General features: G+C 39.1%; 2 protein-coding genes across 9 annotated transcripts in view; both read left to right on the top strand.

Annotated features, from left to right (window-relative positions):
- Ppp3cb (protein phosphatase 3, catalytic subunit, beta isoform) overlaps positions 1–5,619 on the top strand; it is a 47,210-nt gene extending 41,591 nt beyond the window's left edge. For 2 of the 7 annotated variants that reach the window (NM_001310426.1, NM_008914.3), the window contains exons 13-14: positions 1,707–1,736; positions 3,321–5,619. In NM_001310426.1, the coding sequence (NP_001297355.1) occupies positions 1,707–1,736; positions 3,321–3,499 (209 nt within the window). In that variant the 3' untranslated portion in view covers positions 3,500–5,619. The remainder of the gene's footprint in view (positions 1–1,706; positions 1,737–3,320) is intronic. The other 5 variants (XM_006518707.2, XM_017315921.2, XM_006518711.2 and 2 more) reach the window with 3 other exon arrangements.
- A 2,462-nt stretch (positions 5,620–8,081) lies between these two features.
- On the top strand, positions 8,082–22,126 carry Mss51 (MSS51 mitochondrial translational activator). 2 transcript variants are annotated; one of them, NM_029104.1, is made up of 7 exons: positions 8,082–8,348; positions 17,298–17,539; positions 17,803–17,958; positions 18,712–18,836; positions 19,782–20,348; positions 21,340–21,433; positions 21,742–22,119. In NM_029104.1, exons 2-7 carry the CDS (start codon positions 17,322–17,324, stop codon positions 21,920–21,922), a joined length of 1,341 nt encoding a protein of 446 aa, NP_083380.1. In that variant the 5' UTR covers positions 8,082–8,348; positions 17,298–17,321; the 3' UTR covers positions 21,923–22,119. The 2 variants fall into 2 exon arrangements, with proteins under 2 accessions (NP_083380.1, XP_006519699.1); XM_006519636.3 differs by lacking the exon at positions 8,082–8,348 and having other exon boundaries at positions 17,392–17,484; positions 21,742–22,126.
- The last annotated feature ends 897 nt before the right edge of the window (positions 22,127–23,023 follow it).

The raw sequence follows: 23,023 nt of genomic DNA, 5'->3' as shown, positions 1-23,023 counted from the left end.
TTTGGTTTAACAGTTAAGGAAAATTAAATCTTTATTCAATATTCATCCTACCTCTTGCATCCCCAAGTCACTTACATTCTGGTTAAGACTATCAATATTTTTTTAAATTTAGTTTATAAGGCTCTTCCATTCATAACCATTTTAGATGAAATAATGTCTAAATCATACTGTTTCTTAAAAAGATGTTTCAGAAATAAGTATTGTAATTACCTTTATTGTAGAAAAAGCAAAGCAAAAAGAATGTGGCATTCTTATAACATGAGTGTGCACACTTTGGGTGAAGAAAGGGTAATATTGTCAAGCAAGTACTATTTATTCTTTGCATTTTTAAATCTTATTCCCCTTTGTCAAATATTTTTTGTGGCTTAAACCCCAAAATAAATGAACATGTATCCTTTACATTTTTTGAATTTTTATTTTATTATTTTATTCATATGGGTGTTTGGCCTGTATATTTGTACATGCGCATGAATGGTGTCCTCCAAATTAAGAGGGTGTCAGATCCCCTGGGACTGGCATTAAAGATGATTGTTGGATGTCAAGTGGTTGCTGGGAATCGAACTTGAATTCTCTGCAAGAACAGCAAATTCTCTGACCTACCAACCTTGCATTACCCGAAAAAAGGCATCTATGATTACAAAATGCATGTTTTTTAAATGTGCCAGTACAAGTTTTACCAAGAATTTTTTCTTACATGATGTATGTATCGTATCCAGATTATGAAATAATAAGGAACCATTGCCTGAAAGATATTATTTTCATCCCTTAATGCCTTTCTGATTAGTGTACAGGTTTGAAAAGATAACCAGTGGTAGCCTCTTTTTCTTCACCCAAGAATGTAGGCTTCTCCCTTCTAAGCATATTCATCATCATGATAAACTGAATACAAACAGAATTTTTACAATGTTATAGGTGTTTAGATAGTTAGGCAGCCAACATTAGAGTTGAGGCCAGGTTACAGTGGTAGACACTTAGAGTCTAGCCCTTCAGCTGCTCTAGAAACTGATGCAAGATGATCACTTGGTAAGAAGTTCAAGGCCGGCCTTCTTCAAAACAAACTCCAAGTTCTTAGCATAGAAAATTGATCATTTTAGGCTCCCCCTGAAGAACAGAACTTGAGAATTATACTTAAACTAATAAAACAAATTCAGGGTCCTTAAATTTCATCATAGTTATACCAGATTTTGTTGTTTATTCTTTGCACTGAAGGGACAGAAATCTGTTACTGACCCCTTCTACCTTTTATATTTAGAGAACCAAGTGGTGATGAATGTTGCTAATATTGGAAGTGAGAGAAAGATCCTTTTGTTTGTTTTTCTGCTACAGTGCTAGTATCATACTTTTCCTATAATAGGATTCACTGATAAGACAAAACAATGGAAAATTCTAGAACAATCAAAACAGTAAATTCAAGAAGAGAAAATAATACTGGAGTATAGTTGCATGGGTGCTGAGGTGTCTGTCTTTACAATAGGTCTATATGTCCTGTGCTCTGATGTCATAGTGCTGTGTGTAAGCTGTGCTGTGTTAGAAATTGTGGGATTGGATGGGGCTCTTTAATGTGGGTATAGTTTGTGTTCAATTGTAAATGATGTAGTTTGGGGAATACTGTGATATATTAAGTGATCATTGCCTTTTCTGCTGTACGATATGACCCTTCTCATCTCTCTCATTCATTTTGCATGCCTCTGCTCACTTCTGTACAGCCACAGTTGAGGCTATTGAGGCTGAAAAAGGTACGATCAGAGTCCTTGCACTGGGCAGGGATCTGTGGTCTGTGGGTGGGACTCAGAGAATATCCTGTGGGTGTGTCTTATGCCTAGCTCACAAAGATGAATCATACTGGCTAACTCATCAAGTTTAACAGTCACATTTCCTCTTGTATTTAAATCACAATGGCTGATACCTGTGTGTGTGTGCGCGCGTGTGCGTGTGTGTGAGTGTGTGTGTGTGCGCGCGCGCATATAGATAGATATCTCTCTATATATCTTTTCTCTTTTCTAGTATAATCTAGAGTTCATTGTTGATGATTTCCTTAGCATATGTTGTATATGTAGCAGTTATGTTGCCTGTTTTAGTGGACATTATTAAACTAACCCTGCAAGTAGAGATCTAGCCATATTTTGTATATTTATGCTACTCAGATTTTCCCCCCAAGTGAAACCCTCCACTAAATAAACATATGAGTTTATTTTTTGCCCATTCTAGTACAGGAACTATTTCTATAATGATTTTTTGTTGTTGTTGTTGTTGTTTCTTACAATTTGGGCTGTAGTTTTATAGTTAAGTGTATATTCATGTGTATCAAGACTTAGCTTGATATTACACACTTCTGTTTAGTGGCTGTAGCCATTTGTTTGCTTCATGCTTATATACAATGCTAGAGATTAGATATATTAAGCAGATAGTCTATAAGTAATTATATACATATTTTTAACTAACATTTTGTTAATGGAATCTACATCCTTCCAGACAAGTAATATTGAATCCATAAATATTGATGTATGCTTGGCTTGGTGATGAATGTTTATCTTAGCATTAGGGATATTGAGTTAGGAGGATCATGAAATTGAGGCTAGGCTAAACTACATAATAATTGCAGGTAGTGAGGCCCTGTCTCAAAACAGTTAAACCAAAGCCCCTTGATACTCGAGGGATTGCCATCGGGTTGATATAGTTTGTATTAATTGGCCAGGAAACGTGGTTTTAGATGTAAAATTATGAATCCTTTTTTCTTATCATCCAAACACAGTTCTAACTTGGGGGTATTTTCCACCCTTTTTATTTTATATTGCTGTTGCTGGGATGATAGCTCTTCAAGGTAGTTCTTACCTGCTAAGTTTTACTTCATTTCTTTCTTCTCCCAAGTTTCTAGTACATACTTGTGCGTTGAGGATTGTCCACCTTTAGCTTCCTCACTTCCCTCCTCATTCCTGCCTCATGGTCACCATGTGATCTTAGGTCTGAGGTAAATAGGAGATAACTGGTTTAGTAGAAGCAGACAGATGCCTTGAGACCATTGCCTATAGGCTGGTTTCTTGTGAACAGGGAAAGGTAATTTTAGTATTTTTGTTTCGATTTACTTAAAGTGAAGCAAACAAAACCATGTTAATTTGTCATCTATGAAGCTTTCTTCTTTTTATTTAGGATTAAAAATGTTTCATAATTTAATAGGAAGACTCAAATGGGGATAATTCAACCAAAGTAAAATTTAAATGTTGATATTTACAGTAATTTCTTTTCTTCTTAAAATTCATTGTTTTTGAGAACTCAGAACTATTTTCACAATTACTGACTTTTCAAATTTGCGTTTTGTTAAGCAATACGAGGATTCTCTCCACCACATAGAATCTGCAGTTTTGAAGAGGCAAAGGGTTTGGATAGGATCAATGAGAGAATGCCACCCCGGAAAGATGCTGTGCAGCAAGATGGTTTCAATTCCCTGAACACCGCACATACCACTGAGAACCACGGGACTGGCAACCATAGTGCCCAGTGACCAGCGGCTTCCCAGGGACTCTCACATCTTGGGCCCCAAATGGACAGATCACTTCAAGGAGCTGGAGGGGTTGACCAAGGTGATGATAAATGTCATAATCTCTCTGAAGAAACCATTGTGCTTTCTGAGATCCGTGCCCCCTTCCTGGATGGAGGCTTGAGGGCCCTGGGACTTGTGCCGTCTATAAGATTGGGTAATCGCTGCCACAGAGGAGAGCAGTGAGCAAGGGGCTTGGGGCAATTTCCAGTGGAGGATATCTACACCTCCATTTATGCTTGTGGTTCACACATTTACGTTTACAAATGAGATTTCCTTTGTTTTTCCCCTCAGTAGAATTAGACATTTTTCAACCATGACTTTAAATACAATCTTTAGAGATAACGTGGAACTCCCCCCATCACCCTCACCCCATGAAATGTCTTTAAAAGGATGGATTAGCATGGTCTTAAAATATATTTCTGAGGTTACTAGATGTATTTTGACTTGTAGACAAAATCTGAGAAACCCAGTTGGTGTTTATATAAAATGCTGACCTCAGGTTATAGTTCTTAAATGTGGCTAATTCTGTAACATAGTCTTGGTATTTTTCAATTATGAATGCATAAACTATTTCTAAGAAGACTCTTACTTGAACAAAATCCAAAAACCAATTTAGATTCTTTTTTGCCCATATCTTTTGTGATTTACACCCCAGAGATTTAAGGAAAAAACAAAAACAAAACAAAATGAAATTTTAAAATTATGAAGAATTACAGAATTACTCATTTAAGGTACTTTAAAAGAAGTTTGTACATTGTCAAAGTAAATTTTAATTCAAATCATGTCTGTAAAACTTGACGTATTTTGTGTATGCATGTTTTCATTTTGCAAATATTTAATATATAGACCTATGATGTACAGGTACAACATGTATAGGTTACGTAGATATTATGAGAAATTTTAGTTTATTGTGAGTACTCCAGTTGCTTTAAAAACCACCAGGGTGATTTGCTGCTGGCTTTGTATCATCTTTATGTTTAAATGCAAAGGAAATTAAAAATGTCTGGAAATGTTTTTGACTAAGTAATGCAGCCTAGAAGCAATGGTTCTCTTCAACCCTTCAGATGTCTAGTGGAAGCATAAAAGTCAAGACTGCATGTCGAAATTTTACTTTTGATAGTTACAGAACTGCTTGGTTAAACTAAATGGAACCATGTGCTAATTTTACAGTGACTGACCTGTACTGATTACCACTGTAGTTTGGTATTTCCCTTTACTTTGGTGGCCTGCTTCCCTCATGCCCTGGAGTACAGCTCATAGCACCAGGCAGCGGAACCATCTGTTGTTTTGTTTGCCAGAAAGTGCAGCCTGTATGGTCTTCTGTCTAAGTTGGAAATATTATGCATGTGCAGGACTATTCAAGTATTTTATAAACAGTAGCACACAATAAATTCCATGCATGGGCCGCTGCTCCTATCTCTGTGTTGGGTTTTATTTGGAAGATGTAGTCTGATATAACCTTTTTATGCAAATTGTAAAATCTCTGTTAACAAAGCTAGGATATTTTTAGAAATTATCCTATAGATAATTAATGATGATTTCATGAGTTAAATTCTTGTCTCCATAAATTTTGTTTTCCCCTTCAACTTTTGTTATACTTTTTTATTTAATATGAGTAGTTGAGTATTAAAGAACTTTGGATTCCTATAATAATTTTCCAAAATATAATATAATATTGGAGTGGTAGGGTGCTTGTCAGTCATGTGCAAAGCTCCAGGTTCTACACCTAGTACTATATGTAAAATAAAAGTCACTATTTTCACCAACTCTGGGTTAGAAGAGATGTTCTAGTCTTGAACTTTGTTAGAGTGATACTGATAAATTGGGTATTTTAGCAATAAGCCAAAATACTAATAGTAGCTTGCTTTGCCTCCTCTGCCATTGTTGAATTGAGTATAACATTGTGCAAATTGAGAAATTACTCACAATATATAATATGGCAAGTAACTTTAAACAGTGGCTATGAGACACATAAGGCATCGTTTTATATCAAAATGTATATTCTAGGCAAATTCCAGTTAAAAACAATCTAAATTGTTTATTATAGTGTCTAATGCAATATTAAATTGTAAACCAATCCATTAGCTGTCTCTAAAATTACTGTGTAATATAAACTTTGAAAATTTTTCCTAATTTTGTTTTATGAAAATTACATTGTTAAAGTAGGGACTTAACTAGCATATTATACGAAGTTAATAGGTAAGCATAAAGCATCATTCTCAACTTGTGGGATTAGAGATTGGTGATTAAAAATTAAGGACAAAGTAATAGAACTCAAATATACCTGAAAATGGTAGACTTGGTGGCTGAAGAGATGACTCAGTGGTTAAGATCTCTGGTTGCTCTTCCATTGATCCTGAGTTCAATTCGCAGTAACCACATGGTGGCTCACAACCAACAGGAACGGGATCTGATTCTCTCTTCTGGTGTACATAAAGACATATATAAGTGGTAAATAAATCTTTAAAAAATGAAATAGGTAGCTGGGCGTGGTGGAGCATGCCTTTAATCCCAGCACTTGGGAGGCAGAGGCAGGCAGATTTCTGAGTTTGAGGCCAGCCTGGTCTACAAAGTGAGTTCCAGGACAGTCAGGGCTATACAGAGAAACCCTATCTCAAAACGCCCCCCCCCCCCAAAAAAAAAAAAAAAGAAAAGAAATACATCTTTAAAAAAAGAAGAGAAGGCTGGCTGTCACCCAGCCTCATAGACTTTCTTTCAAATTAATAAAGTATGTAATTATTTCTAACCCCCGCCCTACCCTCTCCTTAATTTTTTTTTTCTGAAAATAATCTCTGTAGCTCAGGTTATCTTATCCTTCAACTCATCTATTTTTCTGCCTCACGCTCCCTAAGGCTAGGATTTTTATAGGAATGAGCTAGCATGCCTGGCTTTTGGTCTTCATGGATAGTTTTACCAAAAATGGTGAAATATTTAGATAATTTTCATTGCAACTCATGATACAAATTGTGGAAAATTCGGGTCTCTAAATTGTTTCTTGAAATGTCAACCAATATAAGTAGTGACACTAAAATATAAATATCTGCCATCATTTTTTTTCTCCTGTTACTATCATTTATCACTAAAATATGACACTTCTGAGTTATCAGAATCAGTCTCTGCTTGCTTCCTTCCTCCCTTCCTTCCTTCCTTCCTTCCTTCCTTCCTTCCTTCCTTCCTTCCTTAGAATTATTTATTTATCTTATGTATATTAGTACACTGTAGCTGTCTTCAGACACACCAGAAGCGGCATCAGATCCCATTACAAATGGTTGTGAGCCACCATGTGGTTGCAGGGAATTGAACTCAGGACCTCTGAAAGAGCAGTCAGTACTCTTAACCAGTGAGCCATCTCTCCAGCCCACTAGTCTGTGTTTTCTTATATTTTCTGGAGTTCAGGCATCATCAACAGAACTCTTAACCTCATTGAAGGTCATCATTTCATTTTGAAGTTCCTTTAGTTTGAAGGTGACCTGAAATCTTTATCACAATGATAATCTCTATTTAATATCTATTTTTTAATATTATAACTTGTTTCCTGTGTTTACAGCTATTCTATATGGTGTTGTGCAATGTTAATGTTTCATTGACTCCTTACTCATTTGTAGTTTCTGTTTTCTATAGTTTGGGAATCCTTTGGAATCCTTTCTTTGTGTCAAAACTTTGTAAAATTGTATACTACATTCTAGGACCAGGATTGTCAGAAGTTCTGTTTTCCAGAGTCAGGTAAGTGATAACTGAGGTCAAATGTAAGTTTAAAAAAAAAAAAGTGTGTGTGGGAGTAGGGGATGAAGACAGGATCACTTTCCAAATATTAGCTGAGCTGTTAGATTCTTCAGCTCAGTAGTTAGTAGAAAGGAGCTAGAAAGTATGATTGAACTTACTGTTTCAGCAGCATCCTTTCCCAGGAGTGAAAAGATAACTGTTTCCTATCCCTATAAATAGTATATATTTTTACTCAGTAACTCAAAATTGGTCTTACTTATTTTGATATTTTAGAAACATTTCTTCTCCTTTTGAAAATGTCGTGTAGATTGTCCTTTTGTTTTGTTTTTTGTTTTGTTTTGTTTTTTCAGACAGGGTTTTTCTGTGTGGCCCTGGCTAAAAAATGTCCTTTGAGAATACTTTACGCACGGGTTAAGTGATCTTTACAAAGTGGTTCTTGTTTTTTCTATAGTTGAGTTCCTTGTATCATTAAATGGCACTTTTCTTCTGCCTTTTTGGGATAAATAGATTTGTACTTGATTCTAGTCTGAACATTGTTGGATTCTGTATGACAAGTGTGTAAAGCAAAATGGACATCAGTGTGGATAACTCATCATTAGTCTAGACCTGACAACCACATTTTCCAGTGGGTCCTTTCCTTTGGTTTGATGCCTATCTTTCCAGCCAAATACTGATTTCCCTAATTAATCCCAAGAGATTTCCCCCTCCTAATGAAGCTGTAAAGTGAGAGCAGAAATGCTACCTTGAGAGACATCCAGGAAATAGTAGGTTTCATCTTTCCTCCTCTTGCCTGACTTTGGTGAGTTGGAGAGTGTTGACAGAGTCTTGAGCCCTCTTGGCAGAGAATAAGAGTCAGAAAGAGAACTCCAGCAGGTGTCCAGGTCCTGACTTGTCTCGTTAGGGAGAATTCATCCTTGTCTGTCTGGTTGGCAGGGCACGTTAGTCACTGAGACCCAGCATTTCAGCAGTTTGCAGAAAAAGTGATGTGAACAGACAGCTGCAAGTGAGACACAGCCTAGGTCTGAAGAGATGAAGCATTTACTTCACTTGGAGGAAAGAGAAGGAAGGAAGCCTAGGGCTTAACAGGGTAAGTTACTTTCCATCAATCTGTCTACTTAGTTCATTTTATAATTCCGTAAAGTATTTATCACTCAAGGGGGTGTTAATCACTGACTAAGCAGCTAATGTGGTTAGAATAGCAATGTTCTAAAGGTACTCAACCTCTATCCCCTTACCTTCTCCCCACATTTGGGGGTTTTATTCTTTGGCTTCTGAGATATCCAGACTGGGCTCCCTATGATCATCCTGCCTCAGCTTCCCGAGTCCTGGAACAAATGTTCATCACCATGCGAGCCTTCTCCTATCCTGTTCAAGGAGCCCAGTAACCATTTCTGCTTCCCTGTGTCTTCCCACCTTCATCCAAAAGATGTTTTGTATTTGCTGATGGACTTGAGAAACTTTAGTGGGATCTCCTGGTCTGGAGACAGTGCAAATATGACTGTATCTTATGTGAAATATGGAACTTTGTTAATGAGGAAGGAGAAAGAGAAGAGTGTGCTGTTTAACATAGGTGAATGTTTTAGGGTAGACTTTGGGGATGAAGGGTAAGAATTTTTCTAGGAGCTAGCTTTCACTTCTGTAGTTAGTGTTTTCTGAAAGTCATCAGGGATGGCTTAAAGTAGGCTGAACTCTGGGAAGTTCTGAGTGCTTACCAAAGCTCTTTCTGGTTTCACCCTTCCATGTCCTTTGGGTCTCCCCTCCCCCACTTTGCTTTTCTCAGTTTGTACCCCTCGAACTTGGAAGAGCTTGGGACTCTGGGAAAGCTAAAACTAGGGTCTGGGTCTGTGATAGCCAAATTCAGAAATGATTACACACTTGCACACAAACACAAGTGTAAAGACCCATCTTCTCATTCGTATATTCTCACTTCCTGTCAGAAAGTCAGTATACTCATAACTTAGGACATCAGTGTGCTCTGAGTGTAGACGAGTTTGTGATATTCGACGTTCATCAGAACCACCTTTTCTTTCAAGTGGTGTGCTGCTTTTGATTTCTGTCTAGTTATATACTACCTTCCTACACACAGAGAAGTTTATGACCCACCTTCAGCTACACAGTTCAAGGCCAGCCTGGACTACATGAAACCTTATCTCTAAATAAACAAAGCAATGGTAGGTAGACTGGGGGTTTTGCTTAGTGGTGGACTATTTGCTTCGTATAGGCCTAGATTTGATCCCTAGCATCATGGAAGGAAGTATAACTTAAAGGCATAATCAAGTCAGTTCATGGAAATGGGGTTCCGAAGAATGAAGACAGAGAATCTACTCTTTGGAACAGGGACATGACTGTTAAAGCTAAAGACTGTGTTTTCACTAGGTCCAATGTCCTCACTGGTATTAGTATAGAGAATACAGAAGAACTTTCAATATCTCTGCTTTACGGACATTCACTCAGAGGTTGAGAAGAGACAACGGTGGATAGAAACATAAGGATGAGGAGAAAGAAAGTGCAAGAGAATAATAGAAGGTGATTCCTCTATTAACTTCAGGCCATGGATTTATAAGAACAGCATTTAAGAGTTAGCTATGACTACTCTTGCAGCCCATTATGAACTGACAAAATTAGAAGGTTCTTTGATCTAGAAAAAGAAATAGAGATGAGTATGAGCTTGATAATTCTGGAAAGAGATTTGTTGATTTTGCTACCTGTGTACATTTTATAGCTGCATGATGATTCTGTAAAGTTTCCTTTAACAAATCTCATTGAAACGGATCAAATGTCAGGCCATTTTTATAACAAAACATGATCCCTAATGTGAACCCTGTTACCTTGTTTGCAATAGAACCAGCTGCTGCCAGTGTTTTTATCCTCTATCCTTTCCTTGTCCCTGGCGACAGTAAACCTGGATATTAATAACTTTAGCCTCTCTGTGTCTATAGATATTTTTATTTCTTAGGTTTTTCAGGTTGAGGAAAATTTTTACATATGAGTGAAACATTTTAAACTTAGCAATAAAATGGCATTTAGTGCTCTCTGTGTGTAGTGTTGATACTCTCCTGGTGTGTATGGAGCCCTGGTTTGATTCTCATCCTTCATAAATCCAGCATAGTAGTATATATTTGTAATTGGAACACTCATGAGATAGAGGCAGAAGAATCAGATACGAAACTCATTCTCACCTCATAGGAAGTTTGATATCAGTTTGGGATACTTGAAACCCTGTCTCAAAAGTTTTAATTAATTAAAAAATGTTAAATATATTCACGATGTTATATAACCTTTGTATCTAGATCTGAAACATTTTCATTCCTAAAAGAAAACTCATCTGAGGCAGTTATCCCTCATTTACTTCTATCCAGTCCCTGACAACTATCAATCTACTTGTCCTTCTCCAAGTTTACTCCTCTCCAACTCTTCTTTCCTCTCCTTATAAATCCCAGTGTGTTCATTGTTCATTTTTATTGGACCTTTAGTTTCTTGTTGACTATTCTGAACAGTGTTGTTCTGAACATGCACATCAGAACATTTTTTTAGAAAACCATTTTCAGTTATTTGGAGGTGCATACACAAGAATGAAATTGCTTTGACATGTAGTAATTCTATGGTTTTTCTTTTGTTTTGTTTTTTTGGTTTTTGGTTTTTCGAGACAGGGTTTCTTTGTATAGTCCTGGCTGTACTGGAACTCACTCTGTAGAAGACCAGGCTGGTCTTGAACTCAGAAATCCACCTGCCTCTGCCTCCCAAGTGCTGGGATTAAAGGCGTGTACCACCACTGCCCAGCTAATTCTATGTTTTTTTTATTTCCTTCCTTTCTTTTCTTTTATTGAGACACTGTATTCCTGACTAGTCTCAAAATTACTGTATAGTCTTGGCAGGTCTAGAATCTATGGCATTCTTCCTGCCTCTCACGTATTGAGATTCTGAGTGAGATCCATAAATGTCCTTTTTTTTTTCCTTCTTTTTTGACAGCCATCTTTATGGGGGGATGACATTCTATTTCATTAATTTTTTTTTTATTGGAAACCAGTGGGTATGTGTTCTTCTGTTTATTTTCCTTTTGCATATATTCTTTTTAAAATGTCTACTTAAATATCTTCTCCCTTTTCAATATATTTTCTTAATTTTTGAGAATTCCAGGCATGCATATAATATATTTTGATCAAATATACCTCTTATTCTTCCCTTTAACTTCTTTTGGATACTACACATGTATACACATACAACATAGCCCACTCCCAAATTTACTTCTTCCTGAAATAACCCTTTGAGTCCAGTTAGTGGTACCTGTATGTGTATAGGCATGTACCATCCATTGGAACATAAGCAACTTCCCAGGGACCACAGGCCCATCAATTGTCAGTACTCTTCATAGGGTTCAGACCTCCTGAATGCTTTCCCACTCATGCTGGAATTTTGACTAGCTTGGTCTTTTGTGGATCTTGAACAGGTCAGGTAACCACACTCTGTGGTTTTATGACTACAATACCGTGTCATGTCCAGGAGTCGGCATTTTATGGCATATCTTTGCTTCGTCCGGTTTTTATAACCTCATGCCCCAGTCAGTGTTCCCTGAATCTTGGTGGTGCACATTGTAACATAGATGATAGTTGTCCCGTTTAGGCCTGAGCACTCAAAGTCACCTATTTTTTGCCACTTTGACCAGTTAGAGATTTTTGTATTAACTATTGTGCAATGCAAAAAGAAGCTTCTCTGACCAGGGTTGGGCAGTACAGATTGGTGGGTATGAATGCAGTCATTTAGAAAACGGCTTGATAATGTGGGCATGTAGCAAACAACAAACAGTACTAGGTTCCCCTGGGGCCTATGAATACCTGACTCAGGCTTTTCACAAGAGTTACAGTCCCAGGCATGAAGTCCTTCCTGTGGAGCTGGCCTCAAATACAATCAGAAAGTACTTGGTTACCTTCTAGTGGTTATGCTACTGTTTTACCCTCAGTGAGCACATCTTGCCTGGGAAGGTCAGTATTTTAGCATTCAGAGCCCAACACTGGGTAAGGCTTTTGGTGTCTTCTCCCCCAGCAGATAGCATAGCACCTCTGGGACTATGAAAGCTAGCAACCAGAGAGAACATTGCTAAGGCAGTTCTTTATATCTTGTAACCAAAATATGTATTGTTTTCAGCTGTAGGGCTTCAACACCAAGTTAGGATATACTTTGTCTAGAAGATGGGTAGTAGTGTTAAGACAGTTCTCCCTATGTAGCCCTGGCCTGACTATAGACCAGGCTGGCATGAAACTCACAGAGATCAACCTGTCTCTGCCTTCTAAGTGCTATAATTAAAGGCATGTACCTCCATGACTGTGTTTAATTCTTTGGGTTGTTTTTTTCACACTATTGATAGTATCTATACTATTTTATCTTTTTTTTTAGATTTATGTGTATAAATGCTTTGCCTACACATTTGCACCACATTTATGCCTGGTGCACAAGGAGGTCAGAAGAGAGTGTTGGATCCTCAAACTGGAGTTAGCAATGTTGTACGCTGCTGTGTAGGTGATAGGAATCAAACCTGATGGATCCTCTGGAAGAGTATTTAGTGTTCTTAATCACAGAGCCATCACTCCAGCCCTCAAGTCATTTTGTCATTAGTTCTCAGATTATTTCTGTCAGTATTCTATAGTAATCCTCTTCTTTGTATTCAAATTTTCTTTTCCCTGACTACTTGCATTCAGAGTATTCCCATCTCTCAAGGTCAGTTCTAACTGCTTTCATCTTATGCTTTCTCATTAGTGCTTTCTAGAAGATTTCATGGTGACTTACAGTTTCTGTCTGATAATCACCATAGATGAAATATATAAATTTCTTCCTGTTTTCAGATGACTTTTTTCAAGTTACTTTTTTGTTGCCTAACTCATCTCAAGCTTGAGATATTCCCACCTTAACCTTTTACTGAGGTCTACATTCCCCAAAATATACACTTTTTCATATTTGTCTCAATATAGTATTTTGCAAATGACTTTACCTGTTTATCAATAAGTATGCATTGAGTGAGTGATGTTTTATTTTTTTCCAATATGATCCTTTGTGGCACAGGTAAAAGACAAGGCAAAAAAGATACTTGGGTATCACATCCAACTAAATTAATGGGTGGATATGGCCTTAATTTTACTTCAAGATTAGTAGGTCTTAGAAATTTTCTTTATAATTTATCTGACTTTTCTTTTTCAGATAAAGTGACTTTTTACATTTTTATTTTATTTTTCTCCTTGATAGGCTAAACTCATTTTTAAATTAGCATTTACTATTCCAGTTTTAGTATGTGTGCTTCTAAAGCGTGTTTGAATATATATTGTTTAATTATTTTATTTTCATGTGCATTGTTGTTTTGCCTGTGTGTATGCTTGTATGAGGGTGTTAGATATTCTGGAGTTACAAAAATTTTGTTCTTAATTACATTTATTTGTGTCCATATGCATACACATGTGTGTAGGCTCACATGTTCACAGAGATCAGAGAACAACCTTCAGAAACTGGCTTTCCTTCCTTCCATCACATAGGTTCCCAGAATCAGACTATAGTTGTCATCTCTACTTACTGAGCCACCTTGCTGGGTGTACTGGCTGGTTTTGTGTGTCAGCTTGACACAAGCTGGAGTTATCACAGAGAAAGGCGCTTCAGTTGGGGAAGTGCCTCCATGAGAACCAGCTGCAAGGCATTTTCTCAATTAGTGATCAAGGGAGAAGGGCCCCTTGTGGGTGGGACCATCTCTGGGCTCATAGTCTTGGGTTCTATAAGAGAGCAGGCTGAGCAAGCCAGGGGAAGCAAGCCAGTAAGTAACATCCCTCCATGGCCTCTGCATCAGCTCCTGCTTCCTGACCTGCCTGAGTTCCAGTCCTGACTTCCTTCAGTGATGAACATCAATGTGGAAGTGCAAGCTGAATAAACCCTTTCCTCCCCAACTGCTTCTTGGTCATGATGTTTGTGCAGGAATAGAAACCCTGACTAAGAAACTGGGTCTATCTACTATTTTTTTTTTCTTTAAAAGCAAAACAAAACAATGCCTCTACTCCAAATAAATTATGATTTTAAAAAAAAAAAAAAGGCAGGTAAAAAGATGGCTCAGCAACACTTAACTGCTGTCTTCTGGAGGACTCCAGTTGTAGTTTTCAGCACACACATGGCTACTCAGAACTATCTAACTTCAACTCAAAGGGATATGACACCCTATTCTGATCTCCATGGCACCAGGCATGAACATGACACCTGTATATGAATATGTGCAGAATGAATACTTATAAACATAAAAATAAATCTTCTAAAGAAACCTCATGAGGTGGCTCTGTGGGTAAAATTGCTTATCTGGCAAGCCCTGATGACCTAAATTTTCCTGGAATCCAATTCTATAGTACACGTCTGTAGTTTCATTGCTCTTATGCCAAGTGGGGAGGTAGAGAGAAAAAGATTGCCTAGAAAGTTGTGGACCACTTAGCCTGGGTTGCATGATGAGATATAAATAACAAGAAATATCCTTCCTCAAACAAGGTAGAAGGCAACCAACAACTCCAGGAGTTGTTCTGTGAATTCAACATACACAGTACAATATGCATGTGTCTGCATCCATACCCATACTTGTAAAATAAAGATCAATATGAGATTAGTCCCATTTATCTTAAGCCTTGGTATTGTTTGGATGACAAGCATCAGCCAGATATCATGGTATGTAATAGATCCCAGTTGGTTAATATTTTCCATTTCTAAACCATCATTAAAGAAAATCCTAGAAGAAGGAAGACCAAACTGTGGACACTTAGATCCTTCTTAGAAGGGGGAACAAAATACCCATGGAAGGAGTTACAGAAACAAAGTTCGGTGCAGAGACTGAAGGAACAAGCATCCAGAGACTGCCCCACCTGGGGATCCAGCCCATAAACAACCACCAAACCCAGACACTATTGCAGATGCCAACAAGAGCTTGCTGACAGGACCCTGATATAGCTACTCTTCTGAGGCTATTTCAGTGCCTGACTAATACAGAAGTGGATGCTCACAGTCATCCAGTAGATGGAGCACAGAGTCCCCAATGAAGGAGCTAGAGAAAGTACCCATGGAGTCGAAGGGGCTTGCAGCCCCCTAGGAGGAACAATGATATGAACTAACCAGTAATCCCACAGCTCCCTGGGAGTAAACCACCAACCAAAGAAAACAAATGGTGGGACTCATGTCTCTAGCTGCATATGTAGCAGAGGATGGCCTGATGGGTTATCAATGGGAGGAGAGTCCTTTGGTCCTGTGAAGGTTCTATGCTCCTGTACAGGGGAATGCCTGGGCCAGGAAGCAGGAGTGGGTGGGTTGGGGAGCAAGGGGAGAGGATAGGGGATTTTCAGAGGGGAAACTAGGAAGGTATAACATTTGAAATGTAAATAAAGAGAATATCTAATTTTAAAAAAAAGATAAAAACAAAAAAGAAACATAATATTGGCTAGAAGCCAATAAAAAATAAAAAAATAAAGTGCTGTTAAAAAAAGAAAGAAAGAAAATCCTATCTAGAGTCACATCATCTTTTATGTTAGGACTGAAACCCTGCCACTTTGATTCATATGTTCCCAGTGGAAAACTGGTATTTAACTTACCCTAGATGTGTTTCATTCATTCTGCATCCCTGACAAAAAGATTTTGCAATGTTTTGACTCTGTTCCTCTCAGTTGCTGTTGAGTGGGTTCATATAATCTTTGATATACTTGAAGACTTTTTTTCATGAAGCTGGTTCATGACTATCAACAGCAGTGATTATTATGCTCTAAATATCTTTGTGGGGGCCTTGAGCAGAGGCATTTCCACCTTTGTCCTGCCCACCTCCAGGCATATGTCACAGGACAGCTCATCATAGCCTGTGAGGTCCTAGTGGATGATTGTGAAGGTGACTAGAGCCATGCCACTAGTTTAGAAGGGCGGAGAGGGGATCCAGTGGAACAGGCTGGCCAAAAGTTAAATTTCATGTTTTATATTCACAGCTAGGTTAGATTAGCCAATTTTGCTCCTGCTGGTAACTTTGGATAGCCAAAACTTGTATTGCTTATTCTTCCTTTTTAAGTTAATTTAACATCCTGTGTGCTGAGACAGATTTGGTAGCACACAGCTAGGCTACATAAGACAAAAAAGACAAAAAAGAGTATGTCTTAACAAACTACCAAAACTTCTCTGTTCTCCATCTTGGAATGTAGTTCACTTGATAGAGTGCTTGCCTAACATTCATAGATATGGTCCTAATACTTGAGGATCAGGAATTGAAAGTCCTCCTCAGCAACAGAATGATTAGGGACTGTCCTAGTCTACAGGAACTGTCCCCTCCTGCCTCCCCAAAAAATCAAAGTCTTGAGGCTATTTTGATCAACCCAGTTCTTAACCACTGCCCTTTTAAGGATTTCTTAATTTCTTACTTTGTACATTTATTTACCAGTAGGTAGAACTTCACATATCACACAATACATAAATTATAAGTAATTAATCTCTTGTGTTTGCTTCAGACAGAGTCTTGCTATACAAACAAGGCTGGTCTGGAACTCTATATGTATTCCATAGTCTCCTGAATACTAGTATAGAAATGAGCTACCAGGCTGGTGAGATGGCTCAGTGGATAAGAGCACCGACTACTCTTCTAAAGGTCCTGAGTTCAAATCCCAGCAACCACATGGTGGCTTACAACCATCCATAATAAGATCTGATGCCCTCTTCTGGTGTGTCTGAGGACAACTACAGTATACTTACATGTCATAATAAATCTATGGGCCGGAGTGAGCAGAGGTCCTGATCTCAATTCCCAGCAACCACATGAAGGCTCACAACCATCTGTACAGCTACAATGTACTCATATACATTAAATAAATAAATCTTTTTTAAAAAATGAGCTACCATGTGCCCAGTGGTCTCCTCTAATTTTTATAAGTGTTAATATCAGTAAGTAATCTATAATGGATAAATCTTCTGATAGTTGGGCCTTAGAGAGACTTGAATGTGAAATAAAATGCCAGGCATCTGAAGATTTGCATTCATTTTGTCAAATTCCATTCCTATTTAGCACTGGTCCCCAAGTTCATTGGTCATGGCTCCTCGTTCACGGCGGCGAAAGCACAAGAAACCCCCACCAGTGATTCCCATGATTGAAATCCCACCCACAGAAGTGTCTCCAGTATCTCCAGCCCTCTCAAAACCTGGCCCTAGCATTGATGCACTTGGCTTCATTTCCTTGGACAATAATGTACCAGGTCTGTCCCAGTTGATCCTCCAAAAGCTGAACATGAAAAACTATGAAGAATACAAGTGAGTGACCAGTTCTGTGGAAAAGGCAGTATCTTTGGTACTAGTTATGTCAGAAGGTTGGATGAGTAAAATTTAGCAATTTCTCATTCTGACCTTTGTCAGTCATGTTACTATAGAAGAAACAGTTTGCTTAAGAAAAATGGCTGTAGGATACATTTAAGATTACAAAAAAAAAAAAAAAATCCATACAAGGCAGAGGAAGCACAGAAGAGGTTTGGAAGATGCTCATCCCTGTTGCACCTTCTTCCATACTCTCTCTACAGGTTGGTGATAAATGGGGGAACCCCAGTATCAAGCTTTGGATTTCGATGTCAACAAGAAATGTTCCAGAAGATGGAGGACACATTCAGATTCTGTGCTTATTGTAAAGTGCTCCCTCATGGCCTTTCCAATTGCAAGGTTCTCCGGCACTGTAAGAGGTGACGTGTAGGGACCAGTGGGGGAACATTTAGGAATAACCCTATACTAAGTCCTCATTCCAAGAGGAATAACACTAAGGGTTTTTGTTTGGTTGGTTTTGCTTGGTTTTTTGTTGTGTTTTGAGAATTAATAGTTCCTTATTTTGTGTGATCCCAGTTTTAGTCTTGTTTATTTTGGTATTGTGGGAGATAAAATAGCAGTCTTCCTGCTCCTTTCTTGAGAACATAGATGACATTTGTTCTGAGAAGGCTGAAGATGAGGCATGCCTGGTAAGGAAAACATCAGCAAATGTCTAGGGTTTTTTGGTTCATTCTTCTTTTCTTTCTTTATGAAAGAGGTGGGGTTTTTTGTTTTTTCGAGACAGGGTTTTTCTGTGTAGCCCTGGCTGTCCTGGAACTCACTCTGTAGACCAGGCTGGCCTCGAACTCAGAAATCCATCTGCCTCTGCCTCCCAAGTGCTGGGATTAAAGGCGTGTGCCACCATGCCCAGCTGAGATTTTTAAAAATCAAAAACCTAGGTTATTTTAGATTGGTGGAAATGGGAGCAGCACTCTGTCTTAAGAATGACTATATTCCTAATCTGTTTACTTCGTCTGTCGAATAGCTTCTACATTTGGGTTGTTACTGTCGATCTCCCTACCTTCCTCACCTCTTGCTAGCCTTTCTTTGTAGGTGCAGGCATCCAGACACTTCCCTGGACACTAAGATATCTTTGTGACATAGGACCATGTTTCTTTGGTTCATTCTCTCAGGTGCAGAAATGTCTATTACTGTGATACAGAGTGCCAGAGGTCAGATTGGCCAGCACATAGGAAGGTTTGTCGAGAGCTCCGTCTTGTGGCTGTAGATCGTGTCATGGAATGGCTTCTGGTCACAGGTAGAGTAGAGGTCACAGGTAGAGCATTAGGATATTGTACTATAATAGCATTTGATGATTTTAGATGTAACTAAATAAAAGCATGTTATTTTTAGGGGAAAATGAGAAACTGTGAGAAGGAATGCAGATACTTATAGTTAAAGGTTGGCAGAATAAATATGGAGGAATTACTGAGGAGAGAATTTTGAACCCAAGAAAGGATTTGATATTTCTTTATTTTTTTTCCTTTTTATTAGGTATTTTCCTCATTTACATTTCCAATGCTATCCCAAAAGTCCCCCATACCTTCCCATCCACTCCCCTACCCACCCACTCCCCCTTTTTGGCCCTGGCATTCCACTGTACTGGGGCATATAAAGTTTGCGTGTCCAATGGGCCTCTCTTTCCAGTGATGGCCGCCTAGGCCATCTTTTGATACATATGCAGCTAGAGTCAAGAGCTCCGGGGTACTGGTTAGTTCATAATGTTTTTCCACCTATAGGGTTACAGATCCCTTTAGCTCCTTGGCTACTTTCTCTAGCTCCTCCATTGGGGGCCCTGTGATCCATCCAATAGCTGACTGTGAGCATCCACTTCTGTGTTTGCTAGGCCCCGGCCTAGTCTCACAAGAGACAGCTACATCTGGGTCCTTTCAGCAAAATCTTGCTAGTATATACAATTGTGTCAGCGTTTGGAAGCTGAATATGGGATGGAACCCTGGATATGGCAGGCTCTAGATGGTCCATCCTTTTGACACAGCTCCTCTTTATTTTTTAAAATTATGGGTTTTCACACATGAGATCAGTGCCTCCCAAGGCTAGAAGAGGACATGGGGTCTTCTAGAACTTGAATTACAGGAGATGTGAATTGCCCAATAAGGCTGCTGAGAACTAAACTCAGGTTCTTTCCAGGAGCAGTGTGCCCTCTTCTCTCCAGCCATGTTTATTAACTCTTTCTGCCCCACAGGTGATTTTGTCCTACCCTCAGGACCTTGGCCATGGCTACCTGAAGATATACAGAATTGGGATACCTGGTTTTCTATGAGGGGTTTACAGCTAGAATCTACATTGAATGCTCTTCTGGGTAGTCACTCTATGACCATGCTTTGGGCAAGTCTAGGAAGGCCACGGCCAGACCCAGATGTCTTGCATGGCTCTTTGAAGCGGTTGATGACAGATGTTCTGTCACGGCCCTTGACCCTGGGCTTAGGGCTTCGGACTGTGGCAATAGATGTTGGGAAGACTGGAGGAAGCACATTGCATGTGGTTGGTGCTTCCCACGTAGAGACATTTCTTATTCGTTCTGGAGATTATGATGAGCTTGGCTACATGTTTCCTGAACACCTTGGCTTTCATGTGATCATGGTGGGTGTGGATGTGGCTACTGACCTTTTACAGAGTTCTTCATCTTTATCCTTGGAGCCTGGAACAATTCAGCTTAGTGGCCACAGGGCCCTGTATCATGACTTCTGGGAGGAGCAAATAGAGACTGGGATTCTGGCCCATCCAGATTTGGTGGCTGCATTCCATCCAGGTAAGAACTGTTCATCCAGAGGAATGCTGAGGAGCTGATAATTTTCCATCCTGCACTTATGTCCTAGTTAGGATTTCTATCACTGTGATGAAACATCAAAATCAAAAGACAATTGGGGAGGAAAGGATTTATTCAGTTCACACTTCCACATTGTAGTCCATCACTGAAGGAAGTCAGGGTAGGAACTCAAACAGGGCAGGAACCTGGAGGTGGGAGCTGATGCAGAGACCATGGTTGGGTTGTTCTTACTGGATTGCTTCTCATGGGTTGCTCAGTCTGCGTTATTATAGCATCCAGTCCAGGAATGGCACCGCCTAAAATGGATTGGGCCCTCCCCCATCAATCACTTTCTTAGTTGGGGTTTTATTGCTGTGAAGGGACACCATGACCAAGGCAGTTCTTATAAAGGGAAATGTTTAATTGGGGCTGGCTTACAGTGTCATGTATCATGGTGGGATACATGACAGTGTCCAGGAAGACATGGTGCTGGAGAAGGTGCTGAGAGTTCTACATCTTGGTTATTAGCAGGCAGCATAAAGGGGACTGTGTTGTGTGTCATAAGACATGTCTCGTCATAGCTTGAGCATATAAGACCTCAAAACCTGCCCCTGCAGTGACCCACCTCCTCCAACAGGCCACACTTTCTAATAATGCCACTCCCTATAGGCCAAGCACCCATACACATGATTCTATTGGGGCCAAACCTATTCAAACCACCACAATCATTAGTTAAGAAATGCCCAAAGCTGGGTCTTAGGGCGGCATTTTCTAAGACATGTTGGTCGTCATTAAATACAGACTAGTGATGAGCTTGGTTGGTCACTGCCCATGCATGTTACCTTGGGTCAGAATTTTTTACTGAAGTTCCTGATGGTGAGAACTGGGGATGATCAATGTGAGGGTTGAGCAGATAACATCAAAGAAATGTCCTGCTCTTAGGCTGTGCTCAGCTTTTCTTCCCTCTCTTCCCATTTCCATTCTTGTTCTTCAGGTTTCCATGCCTCCCCAGGCTTGATGGAAGCTTGGTTACCCACCCTGCTGCTACTTCGTGACTATGAGATTCCAACATTGATTACTGTTTACAGGTTTTTACTTATTTCTGTTTCTGATCCTTTTTGGACTCACTTTTTCCTATATACAGATGCACTCATTTTGATTCCCCATACCTGTTTGTCTTAGGAAGATGTTCTTCCTTCCTGCACGTAGTTGTTTAAAAAAAAATCTGGGAATAGTCCTTTGCTAATCAGGGATTTGGTGAGACATTTGGGAGGAAAATAATAGTCCTTGCTTAGTACAGCTTTAGATAATTTGGGGGATTGATCATGAATTGCCTTGCACTTGGCAATTTCTGTTCTCACACTAAGTCGAGGGATTTTCCTTTTCTCTTCCATAGCCAACAGGAACTGGAAGCCTCTTTGCAGATTCTGGTGAACTTGGATACACACATCATTGCTTGTGGAGCTAATCCTTTCGCATCCCTCAAACCAGAACAAGTCTATTCTAATCCCAACAAGCAACCAGTATACAGCAGTGCCTACTACATCATGTTTCTTGGAAGTTCCCCTGCCAATTAGATAAGAAGCAACGAGAAGGAAAAAAAAAAAAAACAAAACCAGATGATTTTTCAGTAATTGAACCAAGTCTTTACTGAATGCCTGGAAAATGAAAGCTTAATCAACTTACCCTGTTGATGTCAGATTTTTGCCAGCTTTGAACCCTGTGGTATGCTAAACCTTATTCACAGTTCAAATAAAGATGTTTAAACCAATGGAAGTTAACATTACCAGACTCATTTCTGATCCCCCCCCCCCCACTGGAATCCAGAGCCTTGTACATGCTAGGCAAGTGCTTTACTGTTGAGCTACATTCCCAGCTCTCTTTTGTAATTTGTTATTTTTTTATCGTTTATTTGAGACAGGGTGTTATTAAGTTGCTCAGGTGCCTCAGCTTCACACAGGAGTTACAGGTGTGAAACCTGTGTAAAAAAGGAAAAAAGATCAAAGAAAAGACATTTACTTCTCTAAGTTACAGACACTTGGATTTCACAAACCAAGACATTGGAAGGTTTGTTATCTGGTAAAGACCCATTTCCTGGTTTATAGAAGGCGGAACCTTTTTTTTTTTCCTCATCCGGTAAAAGGGTAGCCAGTCATACTTTTTTTTTTTTTAAGATTTATTTATTTATATGTAAGTACACTGTAGCTGTCTTCAGACACTCCAGAAGAGGGAATCAGATCTCGTTAGGATGGTTGCGAGCCACCATGTGGTTGCTGGGATTTGAACTCCAGACCTTTGGAAGAGCAGTCTGGTGCTCTTACCCACTGAGCCATCTCACCAGCCCCCCAGTCATACTTTTAATCAGGGCAATAAGCCCATACATTAGGGTAGTGCTCTCTTGGCTTAGTCATCTCCCAACAGCCTTACTTCCTGATACCATAATCTTGGAGACGAAGACTTAGAAACATCAATTTTGAAGGAGATACATACATTTAGACCATTGCAAAAGTTGAAAAAAAAATCCTTACTGTTTATGAGTCATCTGATTTTTGACAAGGATCAAAGGGATAAACGTTTTTTCCTTCCTTCCTTTTGATTGTTTTTGAGAAAGGATTTCTCTGTGTAGCTGTCCTGGAACTCATTCTGTAGAACAGACTGAATAATAGACCTTTCAACAA

The sequence above is a fragment of the Mus musculus genome, chromosome 14, assembly GCF_000001635.26.
Source record: "Mus musculus strain C57BL/6J chromosome 14, GRCm38.p6 C57BL/6J".
Taxonomy (NCBI): Eukaryota; Metazoa; Chordata; class Mammalia; order Rodentia; family Muridae; genus Mus; species Mus musculus.
This window is presented reverse-complemented; position numbering and strand designations above follow the sequence as displayed.